At 35.7% G+C, this 25,557-nt stretch overlaps 2 protein-coding genes across 3 annotated transcripts in view; one reads left to right on the top strand and one right to left on the bottom strand.

Annotated features, from left to right (window-relative positions):
• LOC105212248 (myb-like protein P) overlaps positions 1 to 20,313 on the bottom strand; it is a 122,703-nt gene extending 102,390 nt beyond the window's left edge. For both annotated transcript variants that reach the window (XM_054231215.1, XM_054231214.1), the window contains exon 1: positions 20,267 to 20,313. The gene's annotated coding sequence lies outside the window, so the exon portion shown is untranslated. The remainder of the gene's footprint in view (positions 1 to 20,266) is intronic.
• On the top strand, positions 11,094 to 12,616 carry LOC105215422 (uncharacterized). Its single transcript, XM_011189329.3, has 4 exons — positions 11,094 to 11,548; positions 11,613 to 11,858; positions 11,919 to 12,107; positions 12,183 to 12,616. The coding sequence occupies exons 1-4, from the start codon at positions 11,276 to 11,278 to the stop codon at positions 12,537 to 12,539; spliced, it is 1,065 nt and encodes a 354-aa protein (XP_011187631.1). The 5' UTR covers positions 11,094 to 11,275; the 3' UTR covers positions 12,540 to 12,616.
• Positions 20,314 to 25,557: the final 5,244 nt, after the last annotated feature.

Here is a 25,557-nt window from a genome sequence, read left to right as displayed (position 1 = left end):
TTCGAATCAATCTAATCCCCTCTTCTTGACTTAGTTTCTCGATCTTATTTATTCAATTGAATAATTATTTTTCTCAACATTCCCAATCCTTTTTTTTTCAATGTGTAGAAAAACTTGACTCACCCGGTCTTAAATCGTCCAGAAAGATGACGCATTGTCTGTGATCTCTCTAGATTATATATTTCAATCTGAATTTATTTTTTTCAAAAAAAATATATTTCTTCGATATCAGTTTTTTATTACTTCCGGATCTCTCTCGGATTCAAAACACAGATGAGATAGTGGACCAAAGCGTTATATAAGAGATATACAAACACCCCCCTCCCCAATTCAGACTTCAATAGATTATGAAACTGAATAATTAATAAACTTGTTTTGAAAGACGACAGTATTAAAGGTCGTTTATATTAGGTTGTCAAATATCTCTGGCGATATGGGAGCAGCTCATAGTGGATGATTCCCTTCCATTTCCACCAAACACACAGCAAAACCTTCCCGGTTTGGCCACTGTTTGGGACGATTCACGTCGACCACGACCATTTTCGCTTGATATTGTCGCATGTCATCCATTTTTCGTCGCCATTCACCATCCGCTTCAAAAATGAGTCGAGTTCGTTCCGTTTCAGCAGCATATCGCAGGCGTTAATTCGGTTCACAGAAGGGTTTTCAGCGTCAAATCATGCGGCAGCCAAACATTAAGTTTTTTTGTGTATCCAACCTTGTGCAGATGGTTTAAAATGGTTTGGTGACTAACTCCCATCTCCTGGGCGATGTCACGAATTTGCTACATGCCGGTCTAACTCGATGTTTTCCATGATTTGATCGGTATTCGTCGTCTCAGGTCTTCCGTCGGCTGACTTATACATGGTGTCCTTTTCACCAGCTCTGAATCGTCGAAACCATTCCTCCGCAGTTCGAAGTGACAGAGTACCATCCCCCAAAACACCATTAATCTCACGGAACGCTTCTCTAGCGGATTTGCTTCAATGAAGGAAGACTTTAAAATAGCTCGAATTTCGGGGTTAGTGAACTCCATGTTTACACATCTATAACTGTTGAACGTAATATCCAATATCCAAACTAATCCTGCATAGCGACGTTTTGTATATAAATATAGAACTTTAGAAAATTACCCCTATCATGCGGAATGCGGAATTAATTATATGTTTTTTTGTGGTTCAATGAAATTATTGACCAATGCTAACATCATATACTGTTGACTAAGATGTACACCTTCCGATCAAATATTTTAGCAAGTTCAAGGTCACATACGAAAAATTTTCTACGGTATCTGAATCTAGCGAAGGATGGAAAAGCTTAGAGGAAAGTGTAGTCATTCAAATTTCAATGTACACTATTCTATCCTTTAGCTCTTAGTCAAAGTTTATTCCTTAAAGGAAACTCTCCATTAAATTACTTTATGAACTTCCGTCTCACCCCATCCATGTCCTTGGGATTAAAGAACATTATGTATGTTTTGACTATTTATTTTCTAGCCTATTTGGGAAAAACTAAATCCGTGAAAAAAACTCCCTTGTATGTCTGAGTGAGAAATTTTCTACAGGATTAAAATTTATTTACGCTATTCATATTTGTAACTATACGAAAGTGGAAAGATTATCTTATATATTTTATTCAACAAAATATGAGTTCAAGTCTCCTTTCATCTCCTAATCTCCATCTGCTAAGCATAAATATTCATAATCGTTTAGATGTACTTAATGCAAGCAGTTCAAAGCAAACATTTCACTTTCGCTTTCAGACACAATTCCACCATAACAAAATTTACAAACAAAAACAACAAATTTGTCGCAAGTTTAATGCCATTTTGGTCAATCAACTCAACCAAAGTGCGAAGACAAGGCGGCGAAGCGCACAAAGTACAAGTAAAGTATCGCGGAAGCAGCTGAGAGCAAAACTTTGTTGTACAACTACACTCACTCACAGAAGAAGCGGCTTACTTTGCTTTGAAAAGGAATTTTTAATAAAGGTAATACAGCTTTTATGAGAATGTCTTTAAAGTGTTGTTGCTGTTGTTGTTATTAAATTTAAAATATAAAAAATCATTTATGCTGAATTAAATTGTACCAGCATATAAATGGTGGCTTTAAAGATCTGAGGCGCCTAAATGTATGTGTATATAATTGTTTATTGCCTTCATTCCTTTCATTAAATACACATTACCGTTACTTTATTTCATCTAGATAGGACTAACACGAGCCCTTTATACAAATCCATGTACTCTTAAAACATACACACATACATATAACCATGGAAAAGTATTCTCTCGCGCAGCTGTCAAATAAAGAAAAATGTTCCTCGAGAAAAACAAAGCCAAAGGGCAAATATTAACGGTAAATATTAGCAGAAACAAATAAAAACAAAAACTAATTTAATAAAAAATTTTGTTGTTGTATTCTGTATTCCCACTGTAATCTCACGCACACAAGCCGTAACACAGAGCGAGAGCTCTGAGACAGACACACCGTCAGTCATTTAGTCAGCTGTGACTGTTGCCGCTTGTATTTATGACATTTTGATTTATTTATTATTAAAAAAGTTTCGCCGAAAAGTGCGAACACATGTGTATAAATGTCAGTGTATTTGAGTGCGTACGTGTTTGTTTGAGCACCTTTATGGCGAATACACGAGTACTGATGTGGCATATAAGTCATATGTGTTGTCGTTGTTCTCACCTGTGTGACATTGACACTGAGCTCTTTTATTATTACCTTTGTGAGGTTCACTAAACAATAACACTGTGATTTCTATGATTCCGTATGATTGTAAGAATCTATTATTTTATTGAATTCTGGAGGGGTGTACAAAGGCGTAGTCGGAATATATTGATGTATTCTTTGGAATAATATATTATAAAAAATTCACAAAATTGTTGTTTTTTGTTCATAGATGTAAAAAATTTTCAATTGAGAAGAAAAAGAAATATTTCTTTATTAAATTTATATATTGAATCTGTTCTACCGATATAAAAGATATATACAAATATAGGTGGTAGAATTTTGTGCCAAAGCATTTATTCCGATATATTTTTGAAAACCATCTTCTCGGCTTTCATTTTCAAATATAATAATCGGCTATAATTTGTATACTCTTACAGTCACGAACCCTGTGGCTCCTAAGTTTATTATCTCATTCACGAACTTTAAGATTCGTGTACAGAGAAAACAGTATAACTTGATATATGGAACGTTTTAATCATATGTATAAGGTAACATTCAGGGATTAACATCATGAGATTGCGTCGTGAGGAAAAGCCCAAGTATAGTCCCCTAATATAATATATGATTGTAGGTGTTTTTATCCGGATCTCCACCAACTACTTCAAGAGAGTCAAAACGTTACCTTCGATATGTTGAATAAAGCTCTAAGTTATATAATTTGAAAACCTGTGATGATATTAAATTGACCCTAACGTACCCCATTACACACCATAAAAATAGGTGAAACTGGATAATAACGACACCCACCTCCCATACAAAGGTTATGTTGAAAATTACTAAAAGTGCGTTAACTCACTAATGTAAAACACCAGAAACACTAAATCTTACAGAACAATTGGTAGAAGGAAGCTGCACTAAATTTTTTTAATGGAATAAGGGCGTGGCGTCGCCCTCTTATGGGTCAAAAACAGTATCTCAGAAACTACTCAACAAATTTTAATGAAATTCTGTATATATTATTTTCATGACTCGGACGGAATCGGTTCACAACCACGACTACTTCCCTGTTATTCTATCTGATTCCTTCACTTTATTGTACATACATTAGAAACAAATGAAGATAGCGGAATAAAACTTTACAAAATTACTGTATTTGAGCTGTGGCATCACTTGTGGAAAAATTGTCAGAATCGGAATATAACTTTTCAAGGCCCCTGATATCGAACACGAAGAACTCCGTGCCTAAATGCAATTTTCCACCGAAAACATCGGTAAATCGCTCAGATATTTTAATGTAACTCAGAACGAATATTTTTATTCTCATATAGTGTCTCTGCACCAAAACTGGTTAAACTCGTACCATAACTTCCCCGAGCTCCCATATAGCTAATTATTGGTTTTTCAAATCTTCGATAGTTTTTATTCCGCATATATCGGTTATTATCTGAGAAAATTAAAAATAATGGAAATGAATATCTCAACCTGATAAATCAAAGCACCATTGAGATGAGATAGAAATTCTTACTTCAAGAAACACCTGGTTTATACCAGTACTGAAACTTGGTAGACTTTCTTCCTATTTGTGTTTCATCCCACAAGTGGAATACTTATGTGCAATTATCGGCCTAGTGAAAATCGGGATTAGAAAACTTTGTTAGTCGGAAATTGTCTTATATAGCCAATTAATAAAGCCTCTCTTTACCCTGTTTCATCTCATCCTTATCCTTCCCAAAATACAAAATGAACAATCCTCTTATAATTTGAACAGTCCTCCTATAATTTATCAAGTTCCCTGCCACTGTCTTTCTTCAACTTTCCATCCCCACACCAACTTATAGTACAAAGTATATAACTACAAAGAAATTCATTCCACTAAAACAAAGTTCATCGACGCAACTCATAAATTATTTCGCATGCAAATCCGTCACATCTATGAAGTGAAATTAATTTTTGATGGCTTATAACAGCCGTGTGCCTCTCGCACTCTTAGCGCTCACAGAGCCAAAGAAGATTTTACACTAGAAAGTGCTTGGAATAGCAAATGACATGAATTTGGTAACAAAACCGCAAATACAATGGTTTTGTATCGATTACACATTGCTAAAGCTTGGTAAAGCTCAAGGATTTATTAGCTTAATGTGAAGTAAAGTAGTGCAATACAAAGGTAAGAAAGCAAAAAAAAAATTAGAAAGGAAGGAAACAATTTTCGGATAACAAAGTGTTTTGGTAAAATGAAATGTACATCCTTACTTCCACTAAGGTGGAGGGAAGACGCAGTAGTACAATTGTTAAATCAGCGCTGGGGACAGAAGGTGAATTCATATGCACGTGAACGTAGAGGGTGGTTCATGCGTGGTAAGGGTATGTGACAACAAAAAAGTTTTTTAATTATTGGAGGGGGATAAAAACGCCACTTAGTAGTCTAGAAGACAATGAAATTGCAGAAAGATAAATTTTGATTAATTTGTTTACTCAAAATGTTTCTGAATATCGACATTGAACGTTAAATGCAGCGATAGTTTATGCATCTTAATCGACGTCCAGATCGTGTTGAAGTCAGGTCATTATGGTGGATATCAAACAAAGATTCGTACGATAGATTTAGAAAATGTTACCAAGGTCTCGAGAAAACAGGCCTTACTGCGAAATAAACTGAAATTATGGAAATGCTCTCAGAATCCCAGAACTCGAGGCTAAGTCACTCGCAGAGTCGAAATTTTACCAAATTTTTGAAAATGTTTCATCAAATATGCCAAGAAGCAAAAAAGCCTGAAACACGAGGCAAAACAAGGATCCGGAAGGCCTTACAAAGAGATGACTTACTGATTTTTCTAACAATGCTTGGGAGACTTTCACAAAAATGTCCGAAATGCAAGATCTCTTATTCTGTATAGAGTAAATCTTATTTTTCTATGATGGTTTGAAACTAGATTTCGGATGAGAGACCCGAATGAGCTTATTTCAAGGATAGTAATCTGCTCTGATCTTTCGAATATACCAAAATACTTTCGCTTCATTTTCCAATTGAAATCTTTATATGGACCACCCTATACTGAGTATGTATTAAAAGCGAAAAGTACCAACAAAGCCTACGCCAATCAACGGCTACAAAACAAACTTTCGCAACGACAAGTGAAGGCTGAATATATTGCGCAAAGGAATTAATTAAAAAACTTTCAAACAGTTACATAATAAATAGAAAAATCCGCTATTCACATGCGAGAAAACATGCTGAGAATTAGACTTTGAGTTGCAAAATTTAATGACAGCCATGATAGGCGATTTATGCGCACACATGCGAGCCGGTCGCTGAGTACAGTTGTATGTACCAACAGTTATCAGCTTGTCGCAGCATCCTTGGCAGTTAACTAAAGGCAATTTTCGTCGAACATTTCATTAACTATCAATAAACTTGCCATTAAACTTTGCTATTAATTTGGCAAAAGCTCAATGGATGAAAATGGCATTGCATAACTAACAACTAACGGACGGGAATTAGTAAGGCCAAACCCCGGCCGCGGGCACGAGCAACACGAAAATGTACGAAAAAAAACTATGCTTGCAACTCGAACTTGTCCTTAGCATCTTTTAATTTGCAACTGCAAGCAATTGTTTCCTTTTGCCGCTCTTATTTTCTCCGTGCGGGAAAAGTTTGCGCTAAGCTTTTGCCATTTCACATTTTACATGGCATAACAAATGCCAAACATACATTAACCTTTTCGCCTGCGACCCAGGGCCCCTGAGCCACATGCCGTGGCAAGTGCGCCCCTCACGTGCGCTCACCGAAAAATGTGTTGCAGCTGCAAGTTGCCTTCCAAGAGAAAATATTTTTTTCTTCTCTTTTACATGTGTGCGCTGTGTTGAGCCCCTTTTATGCATTTTCGTTGACAAAACTTTTAATTTATGTCAAAAGCTTTTTACCAGGAATTTTAATATTCCTTTCTGTGATGGCAGACACTCACACCCACACAAATGTAATGTTAACACAGTGCCATCGTCAGCGCCTTGGTGCTACACATTATGCTTGTTCTTGCTCGTACTTAGCATGTTACCAAAGTGTTCTTAAGATGCTGCCAAAAGATATGCAAACACACCAATATATTTCTAGGCGTCAAATAATGCTTGCAGCTGCATGTGAAAGAAAATCGCTAGAATTACTTATAAGTTATCGAACGGGAATTTTGCATTGATCACATACTTTTTGGCGCATTGACGTGTGCCGATAGATTGAACGGCATTTTGCATGAATGGAGGAAAGTTTTTCTAATCTCTTGTAATTTATATAATGTAATATTATTAATTTTGAAATTTGAAAGGACATACTGGTGTCAACGAAGTAAAAACTGGGTACAAAGGTAAAAACTAGGTGCCACAGTACAATAGTTGCAATGAAGCGACGGGCTATTCTTTTATCAACTATCTTGAAAGTTAGACCCAACTGTCATATTGAACACATAGATAACTGAGAGTACTACTGCAAGAGGATCAATGTCCCATACATTGAGAGCCATTTCTTATAAATGTACTCTGGAAAGCAGAGAGGATACTTCGGAATATGTGTAGCAAGTTTCGTCAAGATATCTTAGTCTCGTCTCGTCATCCTGATCATTTTGATATATATAACCTTATATCTAACTCGTTTAGTTTTATGACTAACAAACAACCGTTATGTCAATAAAACTTTTATACTCTCTTAGCACCTTTTGTTGCGAGAGTATAAAAATATATATTTTCATTATGATTTGGTGTAATGGAAAAGATAAGTTAGACTTATTTCTAGAGCGGTTTATAGAGAAAAAAATAATGGGATAGAGATTCAAACTTCAAATCACTATTGAAACTTGATCGAGCCTCTTCTTCAGGCAAGCACATTACTATTATACGTCGGCATTAGAAATCTTGAGTTAATTTCAAATTGTGGTTTAAAGCTTATACTGTCAAACTCTAAACAAATCACTATGTAAATCATTAAATATCATTGCATATTAACTAAGTAGTGAATTTGAAAAGAGTGTGAGGGAATAGCCAGTTTTTTGTCCTGTTTCACCCCATCCTCATCCTTACCAAAATATAATGTGTTCAGTAGTCTGTGCTACTAATAAGTTTTTGACCCTAACACTCCTCAGGAAATGTCTCCCAAGTAACCACCTTCTCTCTTTTTGTTGAAATTAAGTAATTAAAAAATTAGTTAGTAATTATCCAGTTACCTACTCTGAGTGATTCTAAGTTAATTTTAAGAATTAAGTTTGGATTTAAAAACTGGATTTAAAAACTGTTAAGAGAGTTTTCTATATCGTTATTCAAATCTAAAGCCATATATGTATGTACATATATCTAGATATACTAAATTCAGACTTTGTGAATCATAAAGGCAACTAACTTATTTCAGCCTCTTGAAAAATATTTAAAATTTGACTAGTATATAGATGATGTATGGCCGCCTACTATAGGTAGACAGATCAGTCGCGTGGTCAATACACGGACTGTTGAAAACTTTCCAGTTCCAAATCAGATGGATAAGTTGGGACCGTGAGAGGGGCGCTTTCGAAGAATGGCAAAATCGGTCCATTGCCCGTGGACCACAAAATGGGGAAAACCAAAAACACAATGTGTCATAACTAAGCCATAAAAAAAGTTATAAAAGTAAAATTTGGTACAAAGGATCGCCCTAGTCAGGGGCAAATTTGGATGAAATTTTTGGGGAAATGGGCGTGGTCCTGCCCCAAAATCGGTTATTTGTATATATCTCGCAAACCAATGAAGCTATATAAACCAAACTTGCTGCAGTCGCTTCTCTTACCCCACCACAAAATTAAGTCAACAACAACGACGTGATGACCGTTCTCCCAAAAGCGTTGTTTCTCTTCTCAGTAATTCTACTTTCTTTTACTAATTCTTTTTCATTTCTTTACGTTTATACACCCTTAACAAGTTTGAAAGATATATATTATAAATATTATAATTCATTTATTCTTCCATATACTATACCTAAAAGGAAAACCTATCACCATATACACCCATATACATCTATTCATAGAATAAACAGTTAGACAGGTGTCAACAAGAGAATAACAAACAACAATCCAAACTCGATTGCTCGAATAAAAGAATGATTGTGGCAAAACAAAAAAACTGTTGAACTGAATAAGGGCTTACACATTGATTACCATTGCGAAGGTAGTTAGAAAAAATGAAGGCGGTGTTCATGAGAATATTATAGTCAAAATAGATTTGGTGATACAATAAGATTAGTGAAAATTTTTCAAAAAAATTTCGATAGTGAAATCTCACATTTAATTAACTAGTTAATGAACCAAATGTTAGCCAATAGAAGTTCAATGAAGCCCTTTTGATATAGTTTTAAAATAAAAGTCGGATAAAAAATACAACTAGTTCAAATATGATGCCACATCTCGTGTCATAAACTTGTATGCTTTTTCAATAGATAGCTCAACCAGCAACAAGTGATATCACTGTAATATTTTATAATAAGGTTTTGGGATACCTCGAAAAAAATATTTTACAAACATCTAACAACTTATTTGGTGGTCAAAATGACCCACCGTCATCCTCCTAGGGTTAATGTTGCTCTAAGTTATAAGTAAGTTTATCAAAAGAGTGCTGAAAGTTTATAATTCACTTCCTTTAAAGTTCAGTAAGTGATTCTTCCTTTCAGCCTATGATACATGATACATACATATGTAAATTCCCCTCATACATACAAGCAAATATCCTTCAATCCGGGTGAAAAAATGGAACAAAATACAGGAAAACGAAATAAAACAAACGTCAAAAACCGCAAATAAAATATTGAAATAAACACAAAAACTACAATAACAAAAGGAAAGGTGTGTTCAAGTGCTGAAAAAAAGCTACATAAATAGTAAACAACAATGGTGTGGTTACATTTAGTGTCAACATGCCACCTGCCACTACAAACAACTTCCACCAAACAGCAACAACAAACGAATAATATTATATTAGCAAACGTAACAGATGCAAATACTGGCACACAACACACACAATCACACAAATATATAAAACTAAAAGTGAGTGGGTGGAAAAATAGTAGTCAATAGATTTCTGTGCATTTTACCGTTATATGACACAACAATGACGAGAGTGGCAGGACACTCGTCAACCGTCACCCACACGAATAGTGCGCTCGTGTTTACCTTGTGATTGTTTGTATGCTGCTATTTGCATTTGTTTGTGTGGTAAGTGCGATTTGAGTGGAAATGAATGTATTTACCCTGTTTACTTATGCAAGACACGTTTATTGAAACAGTTAAGAAGTTGATTTGATTTTAAGATTTGCTTTAGATTATACTCGTACATAAATGAGTACCCCGGCTGATGGGTGTGTGTGTGTTCTCACACTTCTTGTGCATAAATATTATATATATTAGATTATATTGTGGCGACACTATGTTATTTTGCCTGTTGTATTTAATGTGAGCTTTCATTCTTGAACTTCTTTATATCCTTTTTTCAAATATCAAGTTTTATGGTTTTGATTGTTGGCTCGACATTGGAGCCTAGATTTTAATGCACAACTTTTGACACACTATCAATATTTTCTAATGAATTTTATGAAATTTAATATTTAGAAGAGCTTTCACCTGTACAATGAAAGCTTTTACCATATAATATTTGTATATTCAGATTTTTTGTTGACTTTAAGGGAAAAAGCTTAAATAGCTTTCACATACTGCATGAAAGCTTTTGCATATAATCTACGTTTTCGCATTACGTTGACATATATTCAGTTTCTCCATCGATTTTAAGGAAAAAAAGTAAAGAGCTTTCACGTGTTATATGAAAGCTTTTATATATACTTTTTAAACATAGATAATTTAGTTAAAATCGAAATATTTTAAGAGACATCATGGCTCTTAATTCTACTATTCTTTAAGAAAATGTATATTTATTTTCTTAGTATATTTCCTTAACAGACTAACATATTAATCACAAAACACAAATCTACAGAATTTCATTTGAATTTTATGCTTTCGTGCTTTCGCCGAGATCGCCGCAACAATTTAAACGGTACTTCTAACTCAAAACATTTGGTTTGGATATCCTAAGCGTTTCTTCAGGCATCGAAGTATGTTAGCCTAATGACTCAATGATTTAAATGCTTTAAAACTTATTTTAAAAGCTCTTCTAATGGCATAGAGTGCTATGCCGGTATCATTGTTCATGTGCTCAAATAAATGTTTAAACTACTGTGAATGAAAACTGTAACCTACTGCTTGTATAACAGTTTTCTACTCATACAATGGAGCGCGCCTTAACTAAAATCTTAACTGAGACACAAACCAATCCCCCATAACATAATGAGCTTAGAGCTTTATAGAACAGCCTACAAAGCTTTCTATATACAACCGCATTCAAACAAAATAAATTTTCGAAGTTACCTTGGAGATAAATAAACAACAAATTCAAGCGGTTCGACCTCAAAATTTTCAATAAAAAATCAATTCAATAAAAACGTTTATAGCAGACAGAAGGCATAATATTTTTGCTGAAAATATATTTTGCTAATAATTTCATTTACATACTTTCCACGGCTTCTAAAAGACTGTTAGAAGATGCTGTTAAACAAAGAATACTGGAAGCAAGTGATACAAGAAATCGAAGATGCGGCGCATCAGAAAACACTTAAAGACCTCATCAAAGACTATGACCTCTCTGTCACTTTGCCAGAGGATTTGCAACAGCGTGTTAAAAAGATAATGCCTTATGAGTTTGACGAATACGACCGTCTAGTGTATATTGCAGAGTCTGCAGTGGAGACGCCGAAATCCTTCGACGTACAGGAGTCTACGGAGGATGAATTTGACCACCGAAAAGTGAAAAAGAAGGTACGGCGTAATCTGAAATTGTATCTAATTGTGTGTATCAGTGAGAGTTCTTTTTACACTGAAGGCGGTTTTCAATGAAAGTACATGCTCCGAAATCGAACGTATGGAGAATGAGTTTGACAAATTCGAAATGAAACTGGATACTGGCGTGGAACGTAAGGCGAAGGCTAAAAAGCAGATTAACTGGACTTCGGGTTACATATGCAAACCACGACGGGAACGCGTTAAATGGGATACGAAAATTTACCATTTAGAACGCAGTCTGGCAGAGAAAACATTAGATGAGCAGGCGGAATGCTTGATGGATGCGGTGAGTAGTGCACTTAATCTCCGTAAAAGCTTTTATGCAAATACCACCATGCATTTGTAGTCAGCAGAGCGTTTCACCGAGTGGCTCAACTCTGTGAGCAACAATCGCGAGACTGACATATCAAAAACTCAACTGAAATCGCTATTCTCCATAGAGGGTGACCGCCGTCTCTTAGCTTCGATACAAACCGAGCCGAAAGAGGTGAAAGCCATCGCTAAAGCAGTGGCGGACAAGTGGAATTTGCCAGAGGTGAGTGTCATGGCTTCGCAGTCTGCACATGCGCATTACTTCATAAGCCGTACTGTTTCTTAACTACGACAACAGATGGCCATTGAGCTGAAGTATGAGAATTACATCAAAGATTTGTTGAAACACGTACCAAAGAAGGTGATAAAAGTGGCTTTTGGACGTACAGTACCATATGAGGAGCGTCCTTGGATACCCATGGATCGTGATCGTTTGATAACCACGGTATTTCCCGATGAACTACTCTCCGGTGCGAAATTATTCAAGGGCATTGGACATCTGCGTTCAGTGAAGACACTCAAAGATTTCTACCAGCAACGTCCACATTTGAAGCGACCCAAGTACTTGGAGAAAACTGGACTTTTCAGAAAGACCAAGAAAACGACCACAAAGCAAGAAATTCCATTGTACGAGTTGCTCAAGTTGGAGTACTAAGGTTATGTGCGGGACAAGTTTCAATCCTAATTTTGTATCAAATATAATTTTAAATCGGCTACACTTCTCAACAATAACGGTTAATTAATGAGCAAATTTTTTTTAGTTTTGTTTCCAGGAAGCACATCTTCAGGCACAGGCTTTTCATAAAGCTAAATCCAAAAAAAAATATTATTGAAAGATTTGAGTTTTAATATTAGAATGATTATATAATTGTATGAAGTACCTAGTGCTCAAGGAACTGGACCCCTAGAGGTTTGCATGTTCTGATATCTTTAGAGATTTCGACTTCATCCTTAATAATACGAAATACTACTTTACGGTACTCCTGGGAACCGGTTTTTATGAACGCAAGGAAAGGGCTTCTTTTCCCAATATCATAAAATTAGAAATGGTTCAGAGCTCCGCTATTTTCTGCGGATCTCTAAAAATCTTTCTGGGAATTGTCGAAATTGATTAGAAGAAAGTGAGGTAAAATCACTCATACATTTTCTTCTACATTATTCCACTATTACGAAAAGAAGGTCCAAACATCTTGGAACCTGAAGTCATCTAGGCGAACTAGTATGGTATGGCTTCAGGTGATGGGTTTAGCATCCTTTGTCAATATATGACGATTTAGATCCACCCTTAGAAGATTTTGGTATAACAAATACTATGATTATAACTGTCTAAGTGTGATCTCCTTCTCATGGATCAGCCTTAAAATGTATTTTAAAATACAGTTTTTAGGTTTTTGTTTGTTTTCTCAAAGATCGGAACTTCAAAGGCAACTAGAAATGTGTCGATAGATCTAAACTCTACTCTTCTGAAGAAGATTGAAACTGAATACTTCTCAATGGATTCGGAATACTAGTTATTTATCTTTATCTCGTCAGTTAATGCCAAAATCTTTCTGGCTCAAAGTAAATCGCAAGAGGTCAAGGAAACTCTTCGTCCACAGCAAGCCAATCTTTTCCTAGTCTCCTATCCTAACTGCCCATTGTCTCATCAGGATTCACGCGGTCAAACTAAAAATTTTACCGGATTAAAGCTGCAGAAGCTGCTTGGAAGAAGATGAGGTAGAATCTTCCCAACATTTCCTTTTACAATACCATGCCTTTGAGAGATCTATGCAAAAGTTCCTTGGATCTTACTTTTTGGACACCCTCGAGAATTAGCGGATATAGAAGTAAAAAACTCAGCAGAATTGTGGCTGGTTCTGGGCGCTTTATCGTTTCTTAAATTTAGGTGAGGGGGTTGAATTTTATGGCAACACAAAGAACTGTGCTTAATAGTCTAAGTGTTTTTCCTTTTATAAGGGAACAGCCTTCGTGCCTAACCTAACCTAATGTCAAATCTGTTCCCGACATAATCCTTCTGCTGTTAAGGCATCAAATGTGGGTACTTTATTCCTTAATAATTGCATGTAAATGACAAGTCGATTTCGAGAAGTATATGTACGCCTAGTCAACCAAAATAACCACAAAACATTAACTAATGCATCAGCCACAAACACTTCATACATATCCAGTCAGCAGCGCCACGCACAAATCAACTGCAAGCAAAGTGAATGAAGGAATTAATGAGTGATGTGTTCTGTTGTGTTGATGTACAGCTGTCTCCCGAATACGCGGTGCTGGAACAGCTCCCATTCATCACAATTTCAATTGCGCTGGTTTTCTTGTTGGTTTGTCGCCTCTTGTTGGCGTTTGTCGTTTCGCTGCCAGCTGTCATGTTGGTAACACAGTTAACGCTTATCGTTGATGTTTCGTGACGTACGCTAACTGACACGTCCTCTTCACCAAACAACCAACCAACCAACCGTTCACTCATATTACAACACATCAAATTTAACGCATTCAGGCGCACATGGATATTTATGGTATATCATCTGATCCGATTATATGCACAAGCATATGTTATGTGTAAGACATTGTAAGGGAATGTAATTGCAATGAGTTCAATAATCGTTTACGTCATCGATATGCAAATGGAGAGCTATTTTTTGTATTAATCTTTCAGTGTACATCCACCAAGATCCATGTGCGGATAACAGTAACAGGTTCCTATTAAATAGTCGAGTAAGTTCGGTCAAGTGCCAGAAAAATGTATTGTAATACACCAACCCTTACCTGGTACAACCTCATCTTTGTCTTCGAGTGAATTTAGCTAAGTTGGTCAGCTACCTGTAACTAGGTTAGTTTGTAAAGTGTAATAACGTCTACCGCAGATTCTTCATTTTAACCAGTTTTGAATATGAGCTGCATTAACTATCCCACGAAAGTTCAAAAAATGTCAACCCGGAGAGTATTTTAAATTGATATAAGAACAATAAATAAAGCTTGATTAGAATCAATATCTGACTTCGAAATATGGTATACAGTTTACTCGCCCTTTCAATACTACACTGATAAGATATATGTAGATTAGAATAGGTTCAAGGCTGATCACGACAAGTGTTGTGGAGGATTTACAGCTAATGGCGCCGGTCCATTGCCTAAAGATTCTTACGTATAGATCGTAAAAGATCCTTATACGAGTATATCGTCGAATCGCTTTTCAGCATGTCAGAATTTTGCTGAGGCGGCTAATATCTATTCCAGCGAATTATTCAATTTCGACAAAGGACAACCGCAGTGTTGCGAAGACTGGACAGTGAAGGAGAAAATAGAAGTTTCCACATCGCTTTCCTTCGGGAAAGCTTTCCGATTGACAGGAACCGCCCCCACCGCTAGTGTGACTAGATAAATTATAGCTTAAAAATCAATATTAAAATTTCAATTGAAATTCTATAGATCGTTTAATTGCGGAATTAGTGGATCTAATTTTTGGAACCTTTCAGCTACAAGTATCCTATTCTTATATTCTAGTTTTGTTTACCCTAAGGAGCTCGTTTATTTATGAAAGTTATTAATTTATTATTACCAGTGAATGTGAAGTCATCGCTATTAGATGGGGCACTAGGGACTGATAATGATATGTAAGAATATTATATTTAGTCCTACCTGAGCGATAAACCGTCTACATGCTGTAAGCTATTCTAGCAAGACGACAAGAAATATGGATTGATCTGATGAAACAGAATATGAGGGGAAGTTTCAGACATGTTCCTCTCAAGAAATGCATTGAAGTATTTTGTGAGCTGACGAACAGTATTTTCCTTTTATGGGATTTGATATATGCCATTAAAATGTAAGCACATTGTCTAACTGTCAAACGTTTCATTTATATTAAATATAATAAGAATTTATAAGTAAGGATTAAGCTAGCTGCGCACTCCGCTCAATATCAATTGACACTCAAGTGGACAGTCAAAGTGATTGTTGCTCATAAAATCAGTGCAAACACTGTGCGACCCTCGTTACTTCAAGCATCCGCTTGCCAATGCTGAGAACTTGTCAAAAAGTATCCTTTAACAAACATATTGACACCGTGGCAGCGGCAACACACAACCCCTGACACAAACTGAACCTCATACATACATATATATGTATGCGCATGCATCAAATATGCACATCCTATGACCACATCTTTATCCGCTCACTTGTCAAAGCATATGGAAATTTTCATTGAACTGCAAAATCTGCTACACATCCTTGTGCTACCCAACCAAAACCGAAACTTTGACACATGTCCAGCGCATGGCCCTGTAGCCATATTAGCGTGCTTGAATGCCAAAAAGTGGCAAACCGCAGAGAAGCTGAGAGTCCTTCATATGTATGTATGAAGTTGTATTGTTTAGTTGGTTGATTGCTTCATTGCTCTAGTTCGATGGTTAACTGGTTGTCCGATTGGTTGTTTATATGGCTGGTTAGCCCGGTTTTTCATCACCATCACCATTACCATCCTCGTCATCGTCATCGGTTCATTGTGGTTGACATGAAAGCGTGTTCAATTGCTTGGGAAACTTTTTGAGTTTCCGTTTCATTGCTGTCCAATGCTCATCGGCAACATGGAAATATTTACTATATGTGCCCCACACACACACACAAGTAGCTTGTTTCCTTTTTCATTTGGATCCACTTGAAAGCTGGCAGTGTGTGTCGTGATTTGTTTGCCGCTGCCAAAAGGGTTGCTGCTAACTCGCTTGATTACCCCAAATTGTATCTTCTACTTGCAGTTGTAACGTGTGTCACTTCATTATTTGCTCATTTGTGGCATGCCGTCACCCCCTGAAAGGCTTGCTCGAGTTCATACTTTAGACATGTGGCATACGCTGCTCATTTCCGCTCCTTTAAGCACAATTATAATATAAACATGTTTTCGGATTTCGCTAATTTAGCTCTTAAGTATTTTGTAGCAGCATGTGAGTGGCAAGATCTTGTTTGCATGTGCTTAGTCCCTTTGATTGTCCAAGTGTTTCTTTTTTTTGAGAAAGTGAATTGTGCTTCAATTCACACGAGTGTGCCAAATATTTGCTGAACAAAGAAATTGTCAATTTTTCTATTAATGTCAGTTAGCTTGTTTGACAACACACTAAGTTTAATGGGGCGGAAAGGCTTCATTTTCATCATTTACTCAAATATCTACTTTTGATCAATGTTGGATATTCTCGAAGTTAGCATGGCGTAATTACCAAAGCTGCATGCAAGAAAGAGAGTAGAAAACATCTAATCCTTCACTGTTCAGCTTTTACAATGACTGAAATTAAAATTCGACAAACAAGGCGAATTGGCTGGAATCGAAAGTGTTCCTACATATATAAGTCTTCATGTTCCCTAAATTAGAGTCCTAGAAATCACAGAGTACCAGCTCCCTTAGATGTTCAGGTGGAATTATCCGTGGCTACTATCGCGACGATCAGCATCTCAACCCAAACCTTACCTAACTTAGCCCAAAGTTACTTAAAATATTTATCGACTAAGATATCTAGCTATAACCACAATCAATGGCTTAGTAAATTTACAACTTAAAGTTAATAAGTTATTGGAATATACATATATGGGTGAGTTGTCATATTAAACATAATGGTATCTGTATCATGTTGCTTAATACATGAAGATGTTCCCACCACTTAAACATCTAACTACATATTATTTATATGCAACCATAAACAGGGACCGGAGAAATACAGTATTGCTCATCCACTGATCCCGGCAGAGGAGATCTTCTACTGTTGTCCTTTTACAATAGTTTCAACTCTAATGTAGATTGAGACAGAAAGATAGAGAGAGAGAGAGAGAAAGTAAGAGACAAAATTAATGGTGAGAGAGATTTTGAGTGGCAGAAACAGAGGAAGAGAGCGAATGAAAGGTACTGGGTTCTGTGTGTAAACACATTCCTGACTTCACGGTCATGCATCATATTCCATGTGTATAGATTTTGCGTACTAACCACAAGAATCTGTATCATGACGAAGAAAAAATTAAAAAAAAAATGCAGCAAGACAAATCGTTGCGTTCATTTTCATAACAACAAAAACATATCGAAAACTATATGTAAAAACCAAAGTTAGACAAAGTCTGCAACCAACAATGCTGTATATAGTGGTATGCATGTAGGGAACTCTCCACCGCCTGCAGGTTAAAGGCCACCATCCACATGGCAATATGAGCGCATCGTGTGGCAAATGAGTGCGCAAAAACACCTAGATACATGTGTCTTTTCACTTTTTCTAGACTCAAAGAGCGAGAGGTTTGACTTTGAACCACAATACATGGTCCAATATGCTGCATGACTGTTGCCAGTTTGCCGGCAAGTGCAAAATGTGGCAATATTGTCTTTGATTTATTTGGCAATAAATTCAGTTTTGTTTTTGCACCAACGATGCGAGGCAGAGCAATGAAGGGATAGGAAGACGAAAAAGGGTCTTGCAAGAACGAGAGTGTTGGAAGAAATGAGAATGCTGAGTATACTTTTGCCTATATATGGTGCACTGATATATATAAACGGGGATTACCAGAGAAGGGGGACGTCCTCTCCAGAGCCCACAGCTCCTTCAGAAATCATAGGAACTTTATAGGCTTTGAAGTTAGCAATTGCTTACATGTCACCTCAAATACAATTATTGCTCCCATCATAGCAACAAGCATCTTGGGTGTTGTGTTGCAAGTTCAGCTCAGTTTACAACAACCGAAAGTAACATTATTGTGTGTGTATCTAGGTGCCGTTGCTTAACGGCATTTTCTCCTCGTGTGCAATTCAAGCTTAACAAATCTGTTTGCCGTCCCCAATGCGGCACATGTCGAAGGCGTTTGCTTGCAACACTTGCAACACACTCAATAAACTGTTGCATTTACTCTGTTTGGCTGTTGTTTCTGGGCTCATTTTTCCGCATTGCTTGACATGTCGAATGTTGTTAGCTTAAAAAATGGTCTTACAACCAAAGCGTACCGTTGTTACAAGGCTTTGCAGAAACGGAATATATGCCATTTAGCACTTGCCACACGTGTGCCTCTTTGTGTAGGTGTGGTAGTGTCTTTACTTCCTTGTTGCATTTACGGAAAATTCAACACTTCTTAGCTTGCCACACGAGCTGCTTTGTCACTGTTGCTAATCGTGTCTGCCAGCTTGCATTTGCCGCCATTTATTGCCTTCATCATTGCAACTCTGCTAAATCTATTGCCATATTGTTGTTGTAGTCGCTTGATTGGTGGTTATGACGTTGATGCGTTGCAAACTCCAATTGACGCACCTGCATTTGTTGTCAAGGAACTTCTAAAGATTTGTCCCAGTAAGAATTGAGCAGGCGAATAACAATGTACAGAATTCATCGAACTAGCCTTTTGGGTAACTGTATCAATTTAAAAATACTACGACTTGTATTGTGACTCCAGCAGGAACAAAGACTATGGCGAGTTCTATACTAATAGCATTTTCTCATAGGAGTTAATTGATCAATTAACCGGTCTTTGCTCGATGAAAGCGCTGATTTAAATCAATTTACCACACAAAATAAAAATCATTTTTCTACATTAATTTTTAATCGAGCTAAAAATGAAATGAAACTCTGGTAGAAAGAAAGCAATTGAAAGTAATTCTACTCGAAGCTAGAATTAGGTGCTGCTGTAAATAATGGTTGTGGTTATTTAGAAAATAGCAATCAGCTGATGAAACTTACCAACTTCTTATGAAAAGCAAAAACAAAAATGTATAACAGCTTATCAATTATACGGCAGTGTGAAGGGCAAAAACTGATTACTCAATTAAAATTTTAATTGATCAATTAATTTGGTTGCGCGAACAGGTTATAAGCGAAGGTTGCGTACTTGGTTCCTTTTTAAACAATTTTCAATTGAGTTGAGAATTTATTCGTATATCAAATGTTTGCGAGATTTATGCACAGAAGTCAAAGAAAGCACGAATTCGTTACAATTAACCCAACCCAAGATAAATCCATTATACTTCAAACAGTGAAATCTTTAACTTTCAGCCGAACATCATTTGAAGAATCCTAACCTTATTGAAATAAATCGTGAGTCGATTTATGATAAAGCATAGAAAAAATAAAATTTGGACAAAATGATAATGATGTGAATGCATGAATATGGCTATATCACTTGAGAATTATTTCATTGTTGTTGCAGTGACAGTAAACATCTTAAAAGGGTTTTACGGAATTTCTTAAATTATTTGAGAATACTTAAAAAATTAATGTCTCCAGGTTGCCAAGACCCGATTATCGTGGGTTATGATTTTATTTTTAATCATTACTAAAATAAGGAATCAAATTTATATCTTATAACTAAAATGTTTTATGTATCAACTATAAGAAAAATAGGAAAAATTAAAAAATGTAGACTTACCACCATTTTTTTAAATTAGTACAAAAGCCCGACATGTGTCTGTCACCTGTCAAGAGATAAGAAAAAAAAGAAATGTAATGTAAGAGAAGTTATATTTCAAATATATTTTATTAAATTATTTAAGTGGTATTAACCAGTATTAAGAATTCGAATTCACCACACCTAAGAAAAATTTATATAATTTATCTATACTAAATTGCTTTATTTTTGGCGACAAAAAAGTCTTTGAGTATCTTAAGCTCATTTATATACATAGGTCAACGGATAGAAGGGGACTTTTACCCAAATGTTGTCCGAGAACTTCCGAAGTATGAGTATTTGAAGTTTTAGGTAGATTGTGTTAGTGCGCTAATCAGTCTGCAAACAGAATTATTCTTCTAAAATAGTCGTTGAACCATAGGCATAGTAAGAGACATCGCGATTTCAAATTGGTTGAGAATTGGACTAGTTCAAAGCTACAATTATGTACAAATACAATTGCAAGACATATGAGTAAAGGGTTCCCCAATGCCCGTTCTTATTACAAATATACATTCATATGTATTTTCACCACGACCTAAAACCATTTGCACTTCTCAGATGTGTTCACACACACACGTCGTCTCCAAGTACCGCTACACTTTGGAATTGCAATTGCAGGTGACAAGCATTGTTGCAGCAACATTAGCAACGCAGACATGCAGCACTCGCACCTGTAACGCTAATGATCCGCTCCCATTAAGATATGAACATATAATTGGCAACATTGAAGATGACATTTATGATGATTACAGCAAACGCAATGGGACAATTGACCGACCAAAAGGCTAACCGCACTTGCATTTATAGTAAGAGGTGGATGAAAGTAGATAATAGTTAAAAAGCCAGTTGGTAAAAGGTTACTATATATGTAATTGCGACAAAAAAATGGTATGTTCACAAGCAATTCCATTTGGGATGCTGTACAAATAAAATACCGAATGTTTTTTTATTCTCTCCTCCGTATATATTGAAAAATGTAAAGATATACGTGTGGAAATGTAAGAAATTTTGGCAAAAAAAGATATCTCCAAACCATTCAACTTATCTTTGGAAGTTTATATACAGAATTATCTGCGAACTTGTTAATAATACAAACGAATTAGTTGGAGTTTATCATTAATTTCTTCATCCTTAAATAGGTGTATTGGATTCGAAAGGCTCCCAACCAGGATCGATATTTCCAAAATCAAAAACAAAAATGGTAATTCTAATATATCCCACAAGTAGTAGGGCTTAAATAAAACTCGCATCAAAAACTATATACATATATATTATATAAAGAATAAATTTCCACAGGAACTGAGTATGACGCAATTGATCAAATGGCAATTTATTAAAAGGATTAGTAGAACCAGCAGGGAACCTGAAAGTCAGATGAAGAGATGACAGTTTACTGAAGTTAGGGTCAGCGGTCTTTTTCGATTTCGAAAGATCCATTATTTCTTAATTTGGTCATCTTGTAAAAAGTATGACTAAAATAATTTCGATTTATTGTTTCCAAGGCATATGCGGATTCACTTTTCTTCAGTTATCATAAACATTGACCTCCCGACATACATATTCTGATTATATTAGTAACTCAGTAAAATGTTAAAGAATACTAGAGTTCATTTAATGGGTTTAATATAGTATGCAATATTACAACCTCTCCGAGACATAAATTACTAAAGATTTGTCTCAGAAGACATCGGATTAAATAAACCAATAGATCAATATAGATAGAATAGATCAATAAGATCAGGTAGTGATTGATTGTAGAATATATTTGTTCATACTCTCGCAACAAACTTGCTAATGAGAGTATATAGCTTTGTTCACATAACGGTTGTTTGCGTCACCAAGAAATAAAAGAGTTAGATATGGGGTTATATATATATATAAATGATCAGGATGTCGAGTGGAGTTGAAATACGGATGTCTTATGACACTTGGTACACATATTCCTTAGCACCCTGAGGAGGTTAGGCGAAATCGGAACATTGCCACGCCCAGAAAATGGCGAAAACCGAAAACATATAAAGTGCCATAACTAAGCCATAAGTAAAGTTATAATAAAAGCTATAAAAATTTGGCACAAGAAAGGGTTTTATTTGGATGTAATTTTTTTGGGAAAGTGGGCGTGACGCCGACCCTACTAAGTTTTTTTGTAGATATCTCGTAAACTACAAAAGCTATATCAACCAAACTATCTGAATCGTTTACTTTACAATATATAAGTTAGGCGCTAGTGAAGATATCGGAACAGAACTTTGCACAAATGCTGCATATATGGAGTGGGAGCGCTTTTGTAAAAATCGTCAAAATCGGATTATAAACCCATGAGGACCTCAATGCTTCTAATGATTTTTTACCGAAAATATAGATAAGTCTCTCAGATGAGTTGAAGAAATTCAGACGGTCCTAATAACATGTCTCCGTACCAAAAATGAGTGAAATCTAGTCAAAACTTCCCCTAGTTCCCATATACCTAATATTAGGGTTTTCAAACTTTCAATGGACTTTGTATCATATATATATATGGTATGCCGAATATGTGGGTCAAAATGTGTGTTATATTAATAAAATTAAACAAATAAATTGCGAGAGAATAAAATGCTCGATTACACCCGAACTTAGCCCTCCCTTACTTGTTTTTAAATATACTTCTCTAGTTCTCCAATGCCAAATTTGATCCCACCGTCAAATATACAGCACACATCATTCACTAAAGTCAATTAAGAGAACAATTGTCAGTACCTTGCATATCTCATCAACGTAACTAGCTAACAGTAATTGCGTTGCTGCATGCAACATGTTGATCGAGAATAAGCGCACTTCCAACAAAGAACTCACACACACGCCCCCGTAGACAAACAACAGCTGAATTAAGTGCTGCCATGTATGGCATAAATTCAAAAAAGTACAACGGGACTAATCTCTGTAGCTTCGAATAGTTTTTCAATTGTTGTGGCACACAATAAATACGTATTTGTGTTTGTGTGTGTGTGTGAGACTACCACTACAACACCGGTCAGTTGTTGCGCGAATAGTTTCAATCAATGTCAATAGGGTGATGTTGACAACATTCAATATTTTTGCTTGCAACACCAACGCCACATACGCTGCATGTACGTGCAACACCTGCCGCTCAACATGCAACTCAGCACATTCGTACATGTCAGTCAATTCATTGCCTTGTTTTTTTTTTATTTTGCCTTTGTTTCCTAGCTGTTGTTCTTGCGCTATTGTCGGCGAATATTGGCCAGGCTGAATGTACTGCGCTGGCCGGTTAAACATTAATTGCTTTTTAAACCGTTATCTGTGTGTACAGGCAGCGCGCCATATACATATCCCCCTCACATAGTGAGTGTGTGATCATGAATAAAATGGCGTATGCAAAAAAGAAATAAATAAATAAATTGTCGAATAGCACAAAAATCTGAGAAAAAAAATAAAATAAAAATAACGATAATAATAAAAGCTCTTAACACCAGAGTGATGAATAATGAATAGAAGCGTTGTTTGGGTCAGAAATTGAATCACTTGTCTTGCTATGAATTTCAATTAAGGCAATCGTTTGGACGAACATCGAAGCAAAGGCAAAATGGTGTGTTGGTGATAGCTAAGTTATTAATAGTCAATCTATAAAAAAAAGTAGACAAGGCCACAATATTGGGGGAATACGGGAGACCTTAATGCTCGGCTTGAGAATTTTTGTTATTTAGAAGTCTGACTTGTGTTAGAAAATAAAATTAGTTTAATTAGTCTAGGAAGAGACCAGATCATAAATGGTCAACAATAGCATCTTACAACAGCGTTTAATGGATATCTGTTAGAGGTAGTCAGGATTTTCAAAAAATATTTTTTTTTTTTCATTTTCGTCAAGTCTAATATCTTAAAAATATTATCAAAATTGAGCCGATATATAATTACTTTTCGAGTTATTCGACAATTACCAAAAAACACTCGGGTGAAACTTTAAATGCGTTGTTCTCAAAACTATCACCGAAAATCTAGAAAAAAGATACCTGAGGCAGCCAATTTTTGAAAAAAAAGCTTCGGTCAGGCCCAGGACTATCTATTTATAAGACAAATTTTTCCTATCCGATTGATTTTAGATAAATTTTCGGGGACTTATGATTGTCACCGCAAGGACTTTCGTGACTTTAAGTCTTTCGTGACTTCAAGTCAAAACATTGTGCAATAATGCCATATTATTACTTTCATAAGATAACACGATTTAATAGCAAAAAGACATGACTTAGATATTTAAACATTCAGACGGTACGAGCCTTGTATCTAGTTGAAACGAAGAGAAATTCCAGCCACGGTGTGAGGAACACGTAGCTCAATATATATTTTGTGAAAACCACCCGAGCAAAATCAACCCAAGCCCAACGCCAACCTAGTACAACCATTACAACATGGACAAAACGATGAAGTAGACTATAGTAAATCGTTATTATACCTGAGTTCGACTAAAATGAATATTGTGAATCTCAGAAATCTTTATTTGTGTAGTTGAAAAGCCTCTCAAAGAAGAATTAATAATTTTCTTTATTCCAGAAATATAATAAACTATTGGTGATCTCAAATATATAATTATTCATTACGTTTTTAAGGTAGAAGACTTTTTCAAATGTTGCAAGGAAATCTTTCGAAAATTGTTTGCAATTTTAGACAGAAGTATAAGTAGAAGGACAATTACAATTAACTAAATCTGAAATGTTGCGAGAGAAAATGGATGAAATCAAGTCAATCTTCAGATATAAAAGTTGCGTCAGTGTCGCCCAGTTGAGATATTTTAGTATCCGAAACCTTTGGAACTCATCATTTTGACTTAGACATAATCTTATTTTCAGTGTCCTTTCGCTTAATTAAATTCATATTTAATTGATTATAGAATTTCGAGACTTACTTATGGAGATAAAATTCATAAAAAGACCAGAAGAAGAGAATTTACAAATATTGAAAATATTGGTGTGTTGCAAGCAATATTGAGAATGTCCATCATCATTTCGAACGCATCAATGTAAGACACATAAAAGTCTGTCACCAATGCCTGGTTATAACGGAATGGGTTTCAAAAACAATTGCTCTTCATCAATGATGGTTGAATGTGTATACATCTGTATATATACTATGTAAATGTTGATGTTTTAAGTTGCAACTGCCAATAATAGTCATTCATTCTCATTCATCTTGTGTTATGAATTGTATAAATTGATGAATATTCATACTAACAGCGGACATGTGTTTTGTATATTGAAATAAATGATTGCTGTTATTAC

Source organism: Zeugodacus cucurbitae, chromosome 5 (assembly GCF_028554725.1).
Source record: "Zeugodacus cucurbitae isolate PBARC_wt_2022May chromosome 5, idZeuCucr1.2, whole genome shotgun sequence".
NCBI classification, from domain to species: Eukaryota; Metazoa; Arthropoda; class Insecta; order Diptera; family Tephritidae; genus Zeugodacus; species Zeugodacus cucurbitae.
The sequence above is the reverse complement of the archived record's forward strand: the minus strand, read 5'-3'. Positions and strand labels throughout refer to the sequence as shown.

Coding starts and splice junctions, on each gene's coding strand:
- LOC105215422 (XM_011189329.3), top strand. CDS start 11,276: ATGCTGTTAAACAAAGAATACTGGAAGCAAGTGATACAAGAAATCGAA. Junction 11,549..11,612: donor ACCGAAAAGTGAAAAAGAAG/GTACGGCGTAAT, acceptor TTTACACTGAAG/GCGGTTTTCAATGAAAGTAC. Junction 11,859..11,918: donor CGGAATGCTTGATGGATGCG/GTGAGTAGTGCA, acceptor ATGCATTTGTAG/TCAGCAGAGCGTTTCACCGA.